This window comes from Bombus huntii, chromosome 15, assembly GCF_024542735.1.
Source record: "Bombus huntii isolate Logan2020A chromosome 15, iyBomHunt1.1, whole genome shotgun sequence".
NCBI classification, from domain to species: Eukaryota; Metazoa; Arthropoda; class Insecta; order Hymenoptera; family Apidae; genus Bombus; species Bombus huntii.
The window spans coordinates 3,364,869-3,383,589 of NC_066252.1; the positions used below are offsets into that span (position 1 = coordinate 3,364,869).

Genomic DNA, 18,721 nt, shown 5'->3' on the forward strand with positions numbered 1-18,721 from the left:
TTCATGAAATTTCAATTAATAACATAATTTTCCGGAAAATTGAAATTAAAATAATGTTAATAAAATGGATTACTTAATTACTAATAAATAAATCGTTTAATATTATTTAATACACGTACTGAAAAATCTGCATCATTCATAGGTGTCTTAATGAATTAAGTAAGCAAAATTCTGTCTTTACATAATGGGAACATTAGAACAAAAAGGGTGCCAATGTACGTAGTAAATCAATTTACCAATTTTTCAAATAACAATATCAACGGAATATCATACCTAAAGAAAGCATTCTACTGAAACCACAATTTTTCGAATCAAAGCAAATCAAATCAAAAAATAATTTCAATTTCTTTCAAGTATCAAAAAATTTCGAATAATCAGACAGCCCAAAAATTGTCCAATCACCAAAGTATTGCAATCTGTCAATCGTTCTAAAAATCTTCTAAATAGCAAATAATTTTCTTAAAATTATTGTTGCAAAATTCCTCCTAGATTTCGTTCAGCTCTGGCAGTGACATGTGCAAGCGGAATCAAGCGACAACGAAAAAAATAAATGGTCTTGGATGGCTTTATTAAAAAAGACCAACTGGTACAACTGGACATCTGATCGGTGAGACATCAAAAGCACACGGCCAGATTCATCCAGCCACGGAAGCCAGCAGCGATTGCGCGACAACAGTGTTCGCTCTCAAACAACATACAACAAACTGCTCTCGGCATACATCAGAGGGTTGTTTTCCTGCTGGCTCGTTGGCTGCGAGGTAACCGAACGTCTCGGCCTCCAAAGTGCCAGCCTGGCCAATCCGTACTTCGTCATCCTCCCACGTCAGACCTTTAATAAACCGCGTTGTTCACCAACTTCCACCTGTTCCTGACTGTACCAGCGATCACGTGCTCTTGCTGCAGCTCGACATCGTGCACACGAGTTCAACGGTTCACCTCTTCAGCGCGTGGCCAATTATCTGGCGCGTCTTGTTAATGCACTTCCGCAAGATATTACGGAACGACATGTTGAGCAAAGCGTCACGTCTACGTACGTGAAGAGTAGCAAAATGAAGGATAGAAACGTACAGTGGGACGGTGATTCGGATTTAAGAATCTTCCTTCTGTTATATCCTCGATTTATTCGCTTGAATAAATCCTCTTTGAAAATTGGAGGCTGAAAAGTCAGTCTGTTTAAATGGACGTTGAAATCGACGACCACGTGTGTACGTCTCGAACGCTAGAAAGGACGTAGCAAAAATATCTTTCTCTTTGTTTACTTCTGTATCTTCTTTGAATCTCTATGTTGTTCTTGGGATGTCTTTCACGATTGATTTACTAGTCGCTATTTTTTAAGCTCAGACGAAGAGTAACAGCACAGCCAATGATTAATTGTTGAACTTGAACGGAGTTGTCGAACCAATTAGCTCGTCTTCCTCTTACTCCCTTTCTTTCCTTTTTTTTTTTTTTCTTCTCTGACCACTTTAACTTTTCCGGGTAAACTTTAGCCACTTCAATGGCTCTCTACGCTCTCTCCACGTCTTCCACGCTACACCGTCCAGCCGCGAGTGACAGGCCTCGCTTTTTATCACGGTTACTTTATTGCGAACACCACGACGAGCAACTTTGATACTCGTCGCTTCTGCTTCTCTCTTTCTCTCCTTCCTTTCCCTCTTCTATCCTTGCTCAACCCCCTTGAAACCCTAGTGGCTCGCAACGTCGGCCAAGGTATAGGCGTCCCGTTGGTAGTCAAGGCACTGGACATGCGCGTTGTGAAAACGAGCCTCTGACATTCTACAACCCGTACTCGAGGAGGCCAGGAATCAACATAGCCAGCTTTCAACGCTTCTTGGATGGATACTTTTGCATTAATAGGTATTTCTAAAACATGTGGACGATTTTATCGAAACCTAACGCGAATCCCTGAGTATTTAGGGATCATGTGATTTCGTATTTTTCTTCTATTTTTGACGGTAAATTACATATCACGTCACGTGGCCGAGAATAATATCGATCCTACGTATTCTCCTTCGAGTGGTTCGATCATTCGAACGTGGTCCTTGAACGAGCCCGTCCAAGGATGTTTTCGAAATGAAGCTGCGATTATCGATCACGCGGTGACGGTATGCCGACCTCTCGTGCTCAAAAAACTCTCTAAATTGACGATAAAACTACGACAAAAGCTGAATAGAAAAACCCTGCGGCTGGTAGAAAACTGAACGGGTAATAAGCTCTGCGTTTATCACCAAGCGTTTTTTATCGTCTGATCGATCTATCGTGTCCATTTTTCAAGGACGATTCTTTTTTCGTTTATTACTGCCTTTTATAGTTTCCTTTTTTCTATTTACGGAGAAAACGATCAGAATAGCGGACGTATTGGCTGATTTCTCCTCGAAGGCGGGCAATTGAGCGAAAAGTAGAAGAACAGTTCTAAACAAAGAATCCTCTGTTATATCGCCTTCGACCAGTGGCTGGCCACAAGATTAGAACATTGGTATCATTCATGGATATCGCGGTTCTTAGTCATAAATCACCTCTTGTTCGTTTCTTATTAATAAGAGTCTAAAAAAAAGAAGTGTCTCGTGAAATTTATTTCATAATCAATAGAATCGAAACACTCGTGTCGTTGACTAATTTCGAATGAAAGTTTGTTCGAAAAACGCTGATAATTCACTGTCCTCTTCTTTCTCTTTCTCTGGATAGTCATGTGCTCGCAAGCCGAAGATCGATGGGATTGGTTGCACTGGTTTCGCATCGATTATCGAGGTCCAATTTACGTGAGAAGTGGTCACGGTTAGATAATCGATCGACTCTGTGCAAAGCAAAGCATTCGGTCGTGATTCAACGAAATGAAAATCATTATTGACAGAACGGATAATCACAGTTCACCGTCGATCGTTCGACCGATATAGAACCTCATTGTTAATTTACGTGAATATCTAGTCACAGCTGTAACTATAGAATAGAATCGTGGATATATATGTAACCACGGTTGCAACTATAGAACAGAATCGTACATCTATGGAACGCGAGGTCAACAGAACACTGACATCATTGACAGACGTCCAACCTCGATTCTCGCGAAGAACAATCACAGCTCACCATCTTGTTGATAAATAAAATAGATTGCTCGAGATTACTCTCTGATTCGTCGATCAAGACAATAATTAGAACACAGAAATTATTGACAGGGAATCAAGCCTATCCTGTACGATGTTTACGGTCTATCATTGTGTTTCCAGGAATCTCCACTCGTCTGACATAACCACGAGTCAGGAACCAGAACCAAGTTTCATTCACCATCAACTTTCCAGTTTATAATTCGTCTCGTTCCTTAAATATTCCATACGTTCCCCGCACGAGTATCTACATATACATCGAATCACCTTCTTTATCGATACTCGACGAAAATTTCTCATCCGATCTGTGACATAATCACGAGCCAGAAGAACAAATCCCTGCTCTCATCCAAAAGCATTTATCACCCGTCAACTTTCCAGAGCTCCTCGAATTCTTCCTCTTCTTCAAATATCCCATGTATTTCCTGCGCGCGTATCTGCGACATCGATTCACCCTCTTAATCGACGTGCACCAAAAATTTCCGATTTAGTCGGCGGAACAGCGTGAAACTTGGTTCGAATTTGCAATTCCTCTTTGACCCGGTCCACGACTCGATTCCTTCCTCTCGGCAACTTTCCCGCTGCTCGTATCGATCCCCGTGGTTCTCTCTTTCTCACCCCCGTGTGGCAGTGTGTCGTGTCGTCCCGGAAGGGAAAATCCCGCGTCCGGCGCGTCAGCGTCGAAAAGTCCGCCGCGGCGCGCGATCCTCGTGATCGATGTCCAGTCCGCCTCGCGAGTCGGAACCGCTCGTATCGGTGACTTGCGTGTCGCGCCGCGGCACACGTGACTCGAAGGTCATATTCCGGGATCGATCGGGAAGCGGGCTGGTTTTTCAGGAGGCCGCACGCCGCTCCCGGAAGCTCGTAAGGTTCTGCCCGCACCGACGATCGGTTGCCTCGTATTTCGCGATCGATGCACCAGGTCTCTCAACGAAGACAACGATTTTCAACGAATGATCGACGAAACCGGAGCAGATTCGTTCACGGTTATCGCGAGGTTTCGCCTCGATCCTCGAGGAGCCTCTCACGTCCATCTCATGTCTCGAATATTTAAATAGCACACGATTAAAGGATTACATTTACGTGTCTGTGTGGGTGGTTCGATCGAGTCCTGGCGGCCATTAGGATCGTTCGAATGGACTGGACGGAGCTTTCTCGAAGAGACAACGTGTCTCCTCGAAGATTAAGTCGTGCGATCGTTATTCGTTGATTCGATCGCACTTTGGCCTCTCTTTGGCACTGCAAGTCACCGTCTACCTTTCACCCGATTATCGCGATCCTGGACAACCGGACGACCGCTCCTCCCGCCTGATATATACGTGTACACGCGGCGAGAAACTCGTCGCTCTCCACGATGACTGCTCCGCGACATCGAACAGTCCCGCGACTGCGCACACTCGATTCCCGTTCCTCGAGCCTCGATTTTCCTCTCTCGCGCCCTTTCTTTCTTTACACCAGCCACGGAGCTGGATGTTCCTGGAATTGGTAGGGACGAGGGGAAAAAGATGGCAGTAACGGTCATCGATGAAGGAAGGTCGAGGTCCTTGATTCGAGATGAAGATACAAGATTATGGAAACTCGGTTACGGGTGTTTCGAGGTTTTGATAACGTTGTTTTTCACGGTTGCGCTGTCAGACACCGGGGGATTTTGGTTTATTGTGTGGATGATTGATGGATTTTATTTGGCTGAGTTACCACGCAACGACGTTCTTTGGAGAAAGGGTTAAGGAGAAGGGAATTTTGATTTATCGAAGACGTTCGGATGGATACGTTACTAATGTCTAGAACTTTCTTCTGTAACAAAATGGAATTTTTGTATTACAGAAAGTAGATTACGATGGGTAGTATCATTCATAAATAAGATTTGGAATTTTTCTAGCGAACATGCGTGTAAATAAAATTTGTTTTTCTATGCTTCATAACGATCTTAGTATGAGACGTAAAATAATAAAAATTTCCCATATTATGTACCATCTTTAATATATTTTGACCAAATATTTATTCACGCTGTGAAGGTATATGATCTTTTGATTGAAACAATATATAATTCTCCTTCAGGATGTATTATATCTGTTTCAATAAATAAAATTCTCTTATGTCATGAAGTATTTACAATAAATATTCTTTGATATCAATCAAATCCTACACAAGAGAAAGCATTTATATATTTCCAATACCCTTGAATACAGAGTACCCTTCAGCACTAAATTTCCTTTTCTTCTTTTACATTATTTGCTATGTCATAAAATACAGCATAGTCGTTATAACGAGTAGAATTGTTAATAAATAAATAAAATGATTAATTCCGTAGTCAATGTCTATAAATAAAAAGTGGTATTGAATTTGCAACAATTCTAGTATCTATAGCTGTTGGGGAAAATTTCCTTCGAGTAATCGGCCTAATATTTCTTTTAATTTTAATTGCATCCTTTAAACGTTTTCGACATATACCCGTTCGTTAAATATTTTTCTCGACAAAGGGAAGTCTTCTGTGTCAAATAAGCACTTCACACGATAAATACTTTTTAAACACGACATAGTACCACGCCAGAAAGTTTACTTATAATTCTCAATTACAATTGATTGTAAAATTCATTCAAATAAAGAAAAAAAAAAAATAAGCACTGAACATTACTACCTTTGCATCAATCAAACCTACAAAAGAGAAAGCACTCCTACATACCACCAGTATTCTTGAATATTAAACATCCTACTCCAGTAAACTCTTTCCTTTAACCCTCCGATTCTTCTCCAAGTACCATAGAATCCTTGAATAAATATAATACCTTCACCTCGAATACCAATAAACGAATATGAATACTAAACCCATCTCTCATATATCTCGTCGAAATTAAATATCGACTACTCCTACAAACAACATTAACGACAGAAATCCAATCTAATAATTATATGCCTGTTTCACGAAACCGAGAGTGACCATCGAGCCAAACCTTCGTTGATAAGTATTCCATCTGGTCCCGGTCTGTTTGTACAGAAATTTTCTTTTGTCTAGCATCAAGTGGCTTTCTGCTCCATTGACTTAAATAACAATGGAAGCGCAAAGGCAACAAGAACCATCGACTTTCTTGCTGCAATTGTAGGCGCAGTCAGTACATACCCCTGTCCCATTCGCGAAGCCATTCATCGTCGAAGGCAATAATTTCCCAAGGGCAGGTTGGCTGGTTGCGTTTGCAAGAAAAATGCACAACCGATCCAAGGTTGAACTAACGCGAAACGTACAAACAGAATCGCGGTTTCTTATCTGATACCAATTTCCAGCCTGTTTGTTATGTTTTCTAACCGCCATTCCACCCCTCTCCCCCACCGCTCCTCTTTCTGGCTTTATTTCGCTTTTCGTTATCTGCCTATCTGTCTCGTTTCGGTTTGTGGTTATGGACGAATCGATAAATCAATAAAAATGTTCTGGCACCCCGGGGTTCCAGGGACTCGATTACGCGGACAATGAGGAAACGGTGAAGACGGAACGACGACGAAATTCCATCGTCGATGTACGGGCGAAAGCGCGCGAATATGTTGAGTCAGATTTATAAATAAACCGCCTTATCAGATGCCCGGCACGAGGGCTATTTTAAGGTATCGACCAATCAGTGTTAAGGTCAAGCACGCCCACGATTATTCGAGGACTATCAAAATTTATCCGCCAGGGGTGAATCCTTGGGCTTTTTGTTCGTTCGATTAAAGTCGTGTTGGAATGTATTTAATGACCGACGGGGAGAGACACGACAAGTGGGGTTAATAATTATAAAATTCAATACGCTGTCAGATCATCCTCGTATTATCGAAATTGTCGTTTTGTTTCGGTTTGGAATTGGATAGCCTCTTGAACGTCGAAGAAATTGTTATGAGATTAGTTATGTAATTGAGCTTTTACAAGTCGTCTATGGATGTTTATGCTGTTGGGAGAAATTTGAACGTGTAGAAGTGTACAGAATTCACATGGTATGTTAGTGTATGTATTTGAACTAGAATATTCTTATAATATTTGAATGATGACACTTTTTATGTACGTTTTGTTTCTTTAATTATAATTATAAGAATATACATTTTAAAAGCTTCGTAGCAATACTTATTGACCTCTAAATAATTGTTAATTCTTGCTTTTTATTAGAATTATTTTTGCCAAGTAATCACAATACGACACCCGTTTCTAACAGATAGGGTTGCTACAACAACATAGAAAGTTATTTTAACGTTAGCTTCGAGAATCATATTTATAATAATTGAAAAGAACACAGGAAAAGAACATGATGGATATTCTTCTAAACTTTTCTCTATTCTTTTCTATTCTAGACTTCGGATATTTATGAAAAGTGTTCATGAAAGTTCATATTTTTATGAACACAAGCAAATAAATGGAACTTAGACAGAGATTTCTTCATTCGGCGAATATTACAACAAATATTCAAATATTTTACATATATATATATGTTGGTGTATTAATGTATTATATGCATTCTATACGTTTTCACATCTTTAAATTTCTTCAGAAATACATAATTATTCGCAGTGTAATGATAAGTCACATTTTATATTCGTCAATCTGATATTACCAAAATTTTCTCCTTATTTAATTTAGAAATTACAGATTATATATTTTTATTAAGTTCTTGAATATTGTAAAAATATTGATTGTCATAAGATTAGTTACGCCCTTGGTGTTTTACGAGAATTCGTAGGTTTACCAGCTATTTTTAAAAGGCTTATATTTTTGGACCTAGCAGGTTGTTCCCTGTTTTATCTATGTCACGTTAAAATACTCCCTTTTAGCCAAGTAAGTTATCATGCATTTCTCCTGTATTTTCTATTTATAATAACACATTAGTAGCGTTTTTCAGTTCTTAAACGTGGAACGATTATTATATATTATGAAGATAACGTAGTACGACATAAAAAGAAAATAGAGAAAATAAAGAGAAGGAAGATGTAAAATCTCTCATTTAAATTTAGGATGTTTAGTATGTGCGCGTAATAGAGGTAACGTTGTTTTTATTCACTTGGAAAATAGTAAAATATAGGTTTAAAAATCTAAAACAAAATTTGGAATGATATAGCGTAAAAATTAAAATTTTTCGCGGTTTAATGACACCAATAAAATCTTAATTGGAGAAATTTGAGTTTCTAAAACGGTGAATTGATAACAGGAGTTCGCAGAGTTCGAATCTGAAAAGTTACAAAGCGGAATATTGGAACTGTAATAAAGTTCGAAACAACGCTTCGGAATTGAGAAATTTGTCAAAGTATCGATGGTAAAGGATTTTATTGCAACTCCCCCATTTATAATTCTGTATTCCACGACTACTCTAAAGTTCCACGAAGTTCTATTATTAGTATTAATTTTCGTAAATGTGGAACCGATATAGTAATCTGTATTACATCACCAACTGTGTAAGCGCTTCTTTTGCGTAACGTGCATATATTTACGCGAATCGAATGCAATTTTGGATGACACAACAATGAAATATTGAAACGCAACCGCTCATCCACTCAGCAATAAATTCTTATCTCATGAACTAGATTAAGTTGTTGCGTCAACAGTTCTGAAACCAAATCGGAAATGAAGTAGGAAAAATATATCTATAATCTAAAGATATATATATCTAACTAACGATATATTATTCGATCAATTAATATTAATATTGCTAATATTATAATTCTATTTAAAGAGGAGGATTTATGCTCCTAGTTATCGTTTGGACGTTTACTTTACTTTATTTTTGCAGGAAAGTGTTTTCATAGTCATTCTTCATTCATTTGTCTCTTCGTAATTCGTGTTTTTGCCAAAAATTCGAAAAATATTACATCCTTTGAAATACAATTACGACCAACATATATTTCGGATATTCCTCATATTTCAAGAACTTGAATATTGACACGATTGTACTAGATTCGAGAAATTTTGGCAACAAAAGTTTCGAACCTTCAAACGCCAAAAATTCAAGAAAATAGACAAATTTATAAGGAATTGTTGCTGACTCAGCAAAATTATTGTGTACTTGCTGTGATTGCCTACCTGTGTAAATAAAAAACTATTATTGCATGCGTAAATTAATTCAAAATCAAATTTAAGCAAAAGATCAAGAAATATTAAATTTATCGTAAAAGCACTCATCACGCTCGTTATTCAATTAACAAATTATAATTTCTTTCAAAATTTCTTCAAAACATGCCAAAAAGAGAAAATATTTGAATTTGATTTTTTCACATTAGATGTTGCATATAATTAAACAATAAATGTATTTGTTTTAAAATTGACCTTAATTTTAGTTTAAAAAAGCAACTGTTTTCCAGAGAATAAGAAACATTCGATCTTGGAAATAAAAATGAATAATCCTAAAGACACCAAACTAGTTTATACATTTAATATCCATTTAACATATTAACCATTTTATTATCCATTTAACGTCCCTAAATGTCCTAATGCCGAAAAAATCTTCCTAGTATGACTAAGTCAAGCATGAAAAATTGTTTAAGAATCCTATTTTGCAGCCGTAAAACTTGAGGAAAAGTTCGGTACTCGATCGGAAATGGAAAAATTCCAAATATCCTTGCCGCTTCAAAAATCCTCGAAGAAAATGCATCGCAAAGAATTATGTAACAATGCTAACGATTCGCGTTTCTCATGGTAACATGTCTATCCGCGTAAAGCAAAGTGACCCGGTTTAGTCGGTCTGTACTTTTACTTTTCATCAATCTCCGCGGAATAACGTGGATCAAGGCTCGGAACGTTCGCAAACGTTTCACCGTTGAAAAGGTCGGACGGATAGAAGCAGTGGCGGGCGACGAATAAATTTAGCGAGGCGAAACGGGAGCAAGAAAGCGGCCGATAGAATGTGACGAACAAAGAGGCAGCCCTCGTGGAAATTGGAAACATGCCAGTGGCGCTATCACACGGAGGGTGGCACAACTTTCCAATGGGTGAGGGTGGCCAAGTAAAGGGTGACATCTAGTCTAGCGGGGAAATATTGACCGTAAAAATGGCGTCAAGCCGGGGCAAGATATGCGAAAGGAATTCCCATCGAATGAACGAAGACGCGTGTCGCTCGAAATTTCATTGTTTTTCCTTCGATTCAAAGAATAAGAGATTCTTTCCACAGGGGTATGAATTGCTGGTTATTCGAATGTTCGATTCGTCGAATTTTTAAACGGCAATGGGAGATTGAATTCGTTAGGGGAATACAATTAGCACGTGACTGATGGACGATTCCTGGATTCCGGAATTTAAGGGAAATTGGTAATTATTGGTAATTATTGGTGACGCGTAAAGAGATAGGTATTGAAGTGTTAGTATGTTTACGTTGGACATGCTAGAATAGAAATAACAGTAGAGAATTCTCTCTAAAGGATTGGTACACTGTGTAAAAACGTTCGAATTCTATTCCCTTGTGACAAACATCTGTGAAGAGTTCCTTCGAAGGAATAGAAGCGTGCGTGCTTGAACGTTAGGATAATTTAAAGATATTAGATTCTTCGGATTTTTTCAAGAATCTTCGTTGTACCGTGTAAGAACGTCTCGTTGAAGAATTTCGTTGTTCTTCGTAAAGAATTCCTTCCTTTCGCGAAGAATTTCTTCAAACAAATAGCGATGTTGGTAATCGTTAGAGCGTCGGATTGTTAAATGTTGGGACATTACATTGTTAAATTGTTGTACTGTGCGAGAACATCCGAATTTCGTTGTGTTTCGTAAACGTTTAGAAGGAATTTCTTTAAGGAAATAAAAGTGTTGATTGTTAGAATGTTAAGTTGTTAAATGTTGCAATATTAAATCTTAGATCTAAAGATTTAAAGATCGGAATATTACATTGTGATATTGATTGTCAATAAATATGATATGATATGATATGATAAATATGATATAAATAACTAGGGAACTTATTATTCAAAGTTCTCTTCGTCCTTGCGATTTTCACGATGCTAGTGAGCAAAGCGATTTACATTTTTTCCCTCCCATAGAAAGTCAAACAAAAAATAAGCTTACAGAAGCGTTAACTCTCGTCCGCTTAGAACTTAAACTATTTTAATATGAAATATTTATTTTACACCTAGTTTCTCGTAAGGGAAACATTTCCACACCTTTCACATTCCTCATGTGTGACCCACCAAGGTTTCTCATTTGGAAGTGACCTACATATTTCATAGTATTCCTTTCTATTTAATAATTTCTTTCGGTAATGAAGCCGAAAAGCCTTAGAATGACGAGCTACTTGATTGAATAGCCGATCGAGCAAGCAACTTTTCAAAGAAACTTTGTTTGGACTTACAAGGAAAATGGCCAGGAGGTTTCGAGCTTCTGTGACGGACGCTTTTCGTGTTTCGCGGCATGTCGGTTCTCAATTCCATGGCAACTGTATAAAAGGGAAAGAAAAGTTCAGAATTAATTCGTCACGTTCCACGTAAACATACAGATTTTTGCAACTTAGCGATTCTACCGTAGAAAAGGATTCTGTATTTTTCGTTTTATAATTCATTTCGTCATTCGTTTAAATCTGCACATTTATTTATAAAGGTATGAATTGGTGGTTCTTCATACGTTAAATTCGTCGAACTTTTAAAGAGCAATGAGAAACTTAATTTATTAAGGGAATATAATTAGCGCGTGAGTCAACGATTTCTATAGATTAATTACAGTACGAAGGAATATCTTTATGTCGTGTTCATGGGGCCAAAATTTCATTTTTATTACGTTTGTTACATAATAAATCGATTAGTTCAGATCGATAAATATAACATATCCTAAAACGAACATCTTATAGTAAAATAAAATTCCTTTTAATTTTTATTCTAACAAGACTGTATATTAAAGCTAATATATTTTAGCACAACGATATGTTTTAGAATTTTTTATAAAAATAAAAAAATTTGTAATGCAAATTGATATGATTTTGCCATAGTATAAATTCGTTGATTTCAATCTTGTAGAAACTTTGTGTTTTTACTGTTTTAGTATGATTCAATTTATATTGACAAAGAGAAATGATCTGAAAGTACGCCGTTCCTACGTGTTGTGCTTTGAAAGAGAAACTAAAGCTTTCTAAACAAATAATAAGTAATCAATAATATATAAATAGAAATACTTATGAAATGGTTCATGATTTTTAAATAACCAAAGCAATATTACAGTGAGAAACGATATTCATTATATAATGTAAGAGACAACGTGTTTGTTATTTAAAAAATGGAAAGAAAATCACTAAGATCAACGGTAAATATGTCAGAGATAGACTGTAGACTGTAGATATTAATGTAAATTCACATCTTTATAAATGTAACTAAAGGAATGGTATCTAAATAGAAATTTATTTCATTCGCTAAATATAACGAATACTTTGAATATTTTATACATTTTACTCTATCAATCTGTCTTATCAATCTACTGATAGAAAATATTTCAATAACAAAGGCATGTTTTCTTTTAAGAAAGCATATAAGACATAAAATGAAAAACACAGAATCTTGTCCTAGACCTAATAGAATTTTTCCTAAATTTGTCTCTAGGTTGGAAGAACCATAAATATGATTTACGATGACGAGGATCAATTAACAATTTCCTGTGTTTTTATGCAATTTCAATAATAATAACGTCGTCGACTAGTGAAAATTTTTTGTTAAAAAAGCAAAACCTTCTGGTTCTTCGAGAATAAAAATTACCATAGCAGGGACATTGCAATGCGAATGGTGGAAGCAAATGAAAAACTTCATTTTGGGAAACAAAAGGAAGGTTTAATATCTTCTCTTTAATTTATCTTTGTGTTTTGGTTTATCGCGTGTCTTTTTTTCACGCCGACTAAACCGCTTAATCGAAACTCTCTTGTAAATAAAGCGAAAGATTGGATAGATCTTGCGATATCGTGCGTTGAAGTATTACAACTTTTTTCTTTCAGAAACAGTATCGTGAGCTTTAAAACGATACTATGAAAACTATTCATATTATCGCATTCCTTTATAATATTTTATAATTTGTTTAATATGTAGATATTTACTATTTTTAAATATTTACTGCCTTACTTGGGTACTGAATATTCTTTTTTAATATTAAATGCTTTTAAACATTTATCGTCCTTTTACTATTAGTACGAATAGTATATAAATAATAATCGAGGAACAAAGCAAAATTGTAGCAAGTTAACCATAAAGCGTAGTACGAAAAAGTTTCTTTAAAAATTAATATTTTTCACATTTATGTAGAAAGTATAAATTTATAATTAAACGTAGAAAGTATTCCAATATACTAAAATCATTATTTATTGATTGTAGTGGTATTTTACTGTATCCTTCTTGCTTGTAAATAAATATTAATTTACTATTCAACTGTATAACGATACAACATAATATTTGAAAAATGTTAGCATTCATGGTGTGGTATAAGATTACACATTTCGAATAATTTTTTTAATAAACATCGTTACATTTATACATTAGAACATGGTTCTATATCTCTTCAAAATTGATTAAAATATATGGTTCTAACAAAGTATAGCTTACTACCTCGGCAAAAATAAATTGCATCATCAATAATATTGCATGTAACGCAATAAATACTTCCACTAGTGTAGCAGAATTTGTTACGTAACCATACGGTTCAACGTATATCATATTACACACAACACAAGCGTTTAAGGCTGCAATTTAAACGGAACTGCAGTAGCAAAAAGCTTAAGAAAACACGTGAGAAAAGCTCGATCCTTATAGAAGCTACAATTTCTGGAAAAACACGTGTCACTTGATCGTGGCGCGAGTTATCGATTCGTTTGGCGCACATGCTGTTTCATTGTGACCGTTCCAGAACGAATCTGGAAGAAACCCCAAAGGCAACTCTTTACAAACTGAAAATCAATAAAATCAAAGTGCTCCGTGGACGCGTCCGTGATAAATTTGCCAATCAAAACGATGGCAACAAAACGTAAACCTCCTCATCTTCCTTGAAGAAAAACCCACTTCGCATAAAACACAAAAGAAAATGAAGAAAAACAAAGTGTCGACGTGTGTCCGCGCGTTCGTCATTTCTCAACAGTTTCTTGCCAGAAAATCGTAATGTTCAACGAACCATTTGCCGCAGAAAGTCTTGGATGAGAAGGATTTCCATAGAAATTCGTCACAGGCTAGAAATTTCTCAAGAGCATCTCTCCAAGGAGATGTCAAGGGACTATACGGTTCGACGAACGAAGTATGAACCGCAGACACCGTGGATTCTCAAGGAGAGATTCGTGCGTACGAGGCCATGCATCATAAGGAACGCGAACGCGAGAAAGAGAGGCGCAGACGCTTAAATAATTCATTAGACGAGCGGAGATTTGCATTGTGACGAGCATGTACGCTACCGGATCGGTGGACGAAGGAGCAAACGAATTAGGCACTTGAGCTCGGTCTAGGGCATGGGTTGAGAAAGAATATCGTATGGAGAATGAAACATACATATAGAAGACATACACTATTGTTTTAAAGTATCCGGACACTTGCTCATTTTTCACATGATGTATTTTACGGTAGTTGTAAAAAGTATTGGCGCATAATCTTACACTGCAGTAAAGAAGCGATCTTTTACTAGATTCTACATGCGTCGTTTTCACAGTATCAAATTCCTGCAGTCGTGCGAAGGTAGTACTAAACGTATCGTTTTCGAAGCAAGACTCGACCTCATTTTAGACTAAAAGAATGTTCAAACGGCGAATGAAACACGTAGACGACATAATTATGCTGCTACTTAGAAGTATCCGGACACTTGGTTGTCTTTGACAAGATGGATTTTGCAGCAGTTTCTGAGAATTCGCAGAATTTGTCTAAATATCCGCAGTCTAATAATCATTTCTTTGAGTAAAAATATGTGTAGTTTAATCTTTTTTTACAATTGAAAAATTGAAATGTTTTCTACAACTTGGTAAATTTATAACATAACTAATACCTGTATGGTTTGTATAACATACTCTCATTACTTTCTGCATTATTTCGCGATCTTTACGAAGAGATTAAAAATATATTTAGGTTATAAATAAAAAGGGATCTACACAAACATACCGAAATAATTCATACAATCTGTTTAATTTCCCTTAAAATCTATTTGAATTTTGATCAAATTTTCATGAAAAATACGTGGTAAGAGATGTGAAGAGTACAAATCGCCATTTGCCTTTGTTTGAAACTTTAATGAACTTGCGAAACTTATGTAGTTCATGTAACACACTTTAATTATCTAAAATGTATCCATTTACAGATTGAATAGAATCACCTTATATGTAGAAGAAAGTTTGAGAGGATTCATAAGGCCGACGATGCGCGCCACTGTTTTAAGCTTATCAGAGGCTGAAAATTATAACAGGATGTCGCGAAACATTTGCCTTCGTGTAAAACGCCATTCGACCCAGAAAAACGAACTAGCCAAACCAGTTTTTCCCTTTCTTTTTTAAGTAGTTTATCGTTAGAAAAAGTAATTTATGAACGTTCCTTTCGCGGAAACATTGCTGGACAAGAAGCTCTGTCGCTGATCCTCCTGTTGTTCGTCTGTTATGATAAATTTAATATTTATTCCAACATTTTAGCTATTCATCAAAATTTCTAAATATGATTCGACGATGACGCACATTTTTTTGTCAATAGTTTGCCTGCAAATTTTACGATATTTTGAATTTTTAATATATTTTTTCCATAATTCCACGACCATTTTCACAAGTTATGTAATAGTTATTTTAACATGTGTTGATTTCTTGTACAAACTTCCAAATATAATTCTAATCTGCTACGTATTATTCACTTACCCTTTTAAGTATTGATAGAGTAGAAGAATTACTATAACGCGAGACCAAACAATCTATTCTAAGTGAAAAAGCGTGCCATTCGAACTCCTTTCTTTGTGGAAAATTCTCACATGCTGATACTACTATCTTCTTGCAAGACTGTAAGCTATAGTGCAAGAATCCCTTATTAACATTTCAAAATACGTAGTTCTTTCACAATTCTTAAATCAATTTTTTCAATGTTTTAAATGGCGTATAAATTTGTACTGTTTCTAAACAAGTATTTTAAAATTCAATACACTTCAATAAAATTCATGTTTTAATAGCAGACAAGAGTGTTTATCAGAATATGAAAAAATCAATAAAAATATTTCTCGTATTTTACGCAATAAAAATACAATAGAAAAAGAGATTAAATGATATATGATCCTTCACTAAATATAAAATTCGGAATGAAATATCATAGGTGATTAAAAAACATGTAATAAAACGTATGTTATAGTATTGAATTGAACAGAAAGTTTTTGCATTTTTTTTATAGAGGTTTTACTAAAATCCTACCAATGTCCTACTAAATAATTCGTTAGTATTTTCTTGATTTCACATGCTCATCTAGTGTTCTATTACGTAGTCGTATGTTTAATAATTACTAGTATGTAAGTATACCCACATTCCAAAAACCACTTCAGTATCTCTTCAAAATGTTAACCGATTTTTAATATTTTTATCAGAACTAAGTATAATTTCCTTATCAATTCGTAAATAATAAACTGTTTGACTAACAAAGCTGTTCTATAATCTTTGACACTTACAGTATCAAATTTTCTATAGCAAGGTTAACGTTTAAAATTACATTTTATCGTATCAGTATATTCTACGACAACTCAAATAAAAGATGAAACCATTCTCAGTCTTTCTATATATAATTTTGTAGTCAAATTTGTATTCTATGAAAAATAAGCAAGTTAGTCCCCACACTTTTGAGTGGCAGTATACAATCCATCCTGTCTGGACATTGTCCGTATTGTCCATGTGTTTCAGCGACGTGAACAGTTTCGGGCTGGCTTAATATCGACCATGGGCCCGAATGGGGGCTGTATCTTGCCAGCGGAATGTTTTCAGCCCCGTTTCCGAAGTGCGACGTCGACTCACCCCCTGTCGTGAAAATAGAGTTCGCCGGACGAATCTGGAGTGTATTTGAAATTGGGGCTTGATACGAAGCTCGTTGATTTATTTGTCAACCGAATCCAGCTCTAAGGGGGGTGGTTTCTGCGCTGGATTTTTCTACCCTACGAAAAACATCACGATTCAAGAATTCTGTTCGCTGTACTGGTTGAAGCAACTGTGACAGATGTACTTCGGTGGTCTGTCGATTTTTTGTTTACACGCGGAAGAAACTTGAGATTGGTTGGTTTATCTGTAGTTTTGTACGAATGACGTAAAAATGATAGGAATCTGGAAGCAAGTGAAAAATATTTGGAACAAAATAATAAAGTTGCGAATGTCGAGCGATTGATTTACAGAGATGGAGCGAGAATTTTAAGAGTGTGACGGAAGTAAGTTTGGAATAAGTACTGCATATTATGATATTAGCAAAAGCGTCCTGATTCAACATGTGAGACTATCGTAAAACAAATTCCTTACCAGCTATTACTTATCTTTTACATTTATACAGATACTTTCGCCCTGACTGATTACTTTTATATTAATTACTATCATTTATTTTCTCCTTGCATATACCACGATATAATATTTACCTTTATACTATCACATATCGTATATTTCATCAGAAGGCAGGATATTTATATCCCATTTTATCCAAGCCCAACATTAATCCTCAAATCGATAAACAATTTTTCCCAATAACGCAATACCACTGTAAAAAATAAACGGGAGAAACACACAGTAATACCGAAGAAATACATCAAAATAAATATCCCAACAGAAATTGTCTCCCATGCCCAAGATAATTCGCAGCATCCGCCATAACATCCCCTCGAACCCCTCGACTTCCATTAAACCAGAGACAATACACATCATACAATCGCTATCCAATAAATTCCCGGAGCCAGGAGTGCATCCCAGATGCCCGAAGAAATAATTCAGAGTGCACATTGAGACCGGACACAGAGTGTGCAAGTCCAGGAGAGTAGAAGAGCTTCTTCATTGTTTGGCTCGGAGGGCGCTTGACCTTCTGCAACCTGTATCGAGCACCTGCCTCTGTGCTTTCCTTTCAGTTGCTCTTGGTACATGAAAAACCGGGGTCTCGATGTGACCATACTAGATAAAAAAAAGAAAAAGAGAGAGGAAAGAAATAAAAAACCCTACTTTATAATATAGAGCCAGCCTTTCTTCTCGGATATTAGATATTGTCCTTTGTCGCCATAACCGGAACGTCGTCGGTACACCGATTCATCTCGATCGTGCGCCAGTCTCGTTCACAGAGACATATTAGTGTAACGTATACACGCATACACATAGGTGTAGGATAAGTGTACACACCTACACAGGGTGGTAACTGTCCCCCACCGTTCTCTGCAGCCCGGTTGCCACCTCGTACGAGGTCGAGCGCCCTTTCGAAATTTGCCGATGGCCAAAGGAGGCCTCGAGGACTGCTTGGCTGACCTCGAATCCGAGATTCTTATCTTTGAACCGAAAGCTCCGGGAAAGACGCCGTTTATCGAACGACAGTACTACTCACGGCCGTCCATGGCCGGTTTTCAATAGAGTGGCGGACTGAACACGTCGGCTGCCGCCGCCACCGCCCCCGTTTGTATCTCCCGTGGCCCAGAAACCGATTCACAATGAAAATTTTGAAATATAAATATGCCGAGACCGCCTTTGGCCTCGAGCACAATCGACCTCCACTCGACGCGG

General features: G+C 36.7%; 2 protein-coding genes across 13 annotated transcripts in view; both read right to left on the bottom strand.

Moving 5' to 3' along the window:
- Positions 1-18,721, bottom strand: part of LOC126873748 (uncharacterized) — a 327,994-nt gene that overhangs the window by 166,145 nt on the left and 143,128 nt on the right. The window lies entirely within an intron of this gene.
- The window catches only part of LOC126873706 (potassium/sodium hyperpolarization-activated cyclic nucleotide-gated channel 3), a 212,211-nt gene that overhangs the window by 153,822 nt on the left and 39,668 nt on the right, over positions 1-18,721 (bottom strand). For 9 of the 11 annotated variants that reach the window (XM_050634855.1, XM_050634854.1, XM_050634852.1 and 6 more), the window contains one exon: positions 11,378-11,461. The exons of 1 other annotated variant lie outside the window; for it this stretch is intronic. In XM_050634855.1, coding sequence (XP_050490812.1) covers positions 11,378-11,461 — 84 coding nt within the window. Of the gene's footprint in view, positions 1-719; positions 5,000-11,377; positions 11,462-18,721 lie in introns of those variants that run through there. One more of the 11 variants, XM_050634857.1, reaches the window with a different exon arrangement.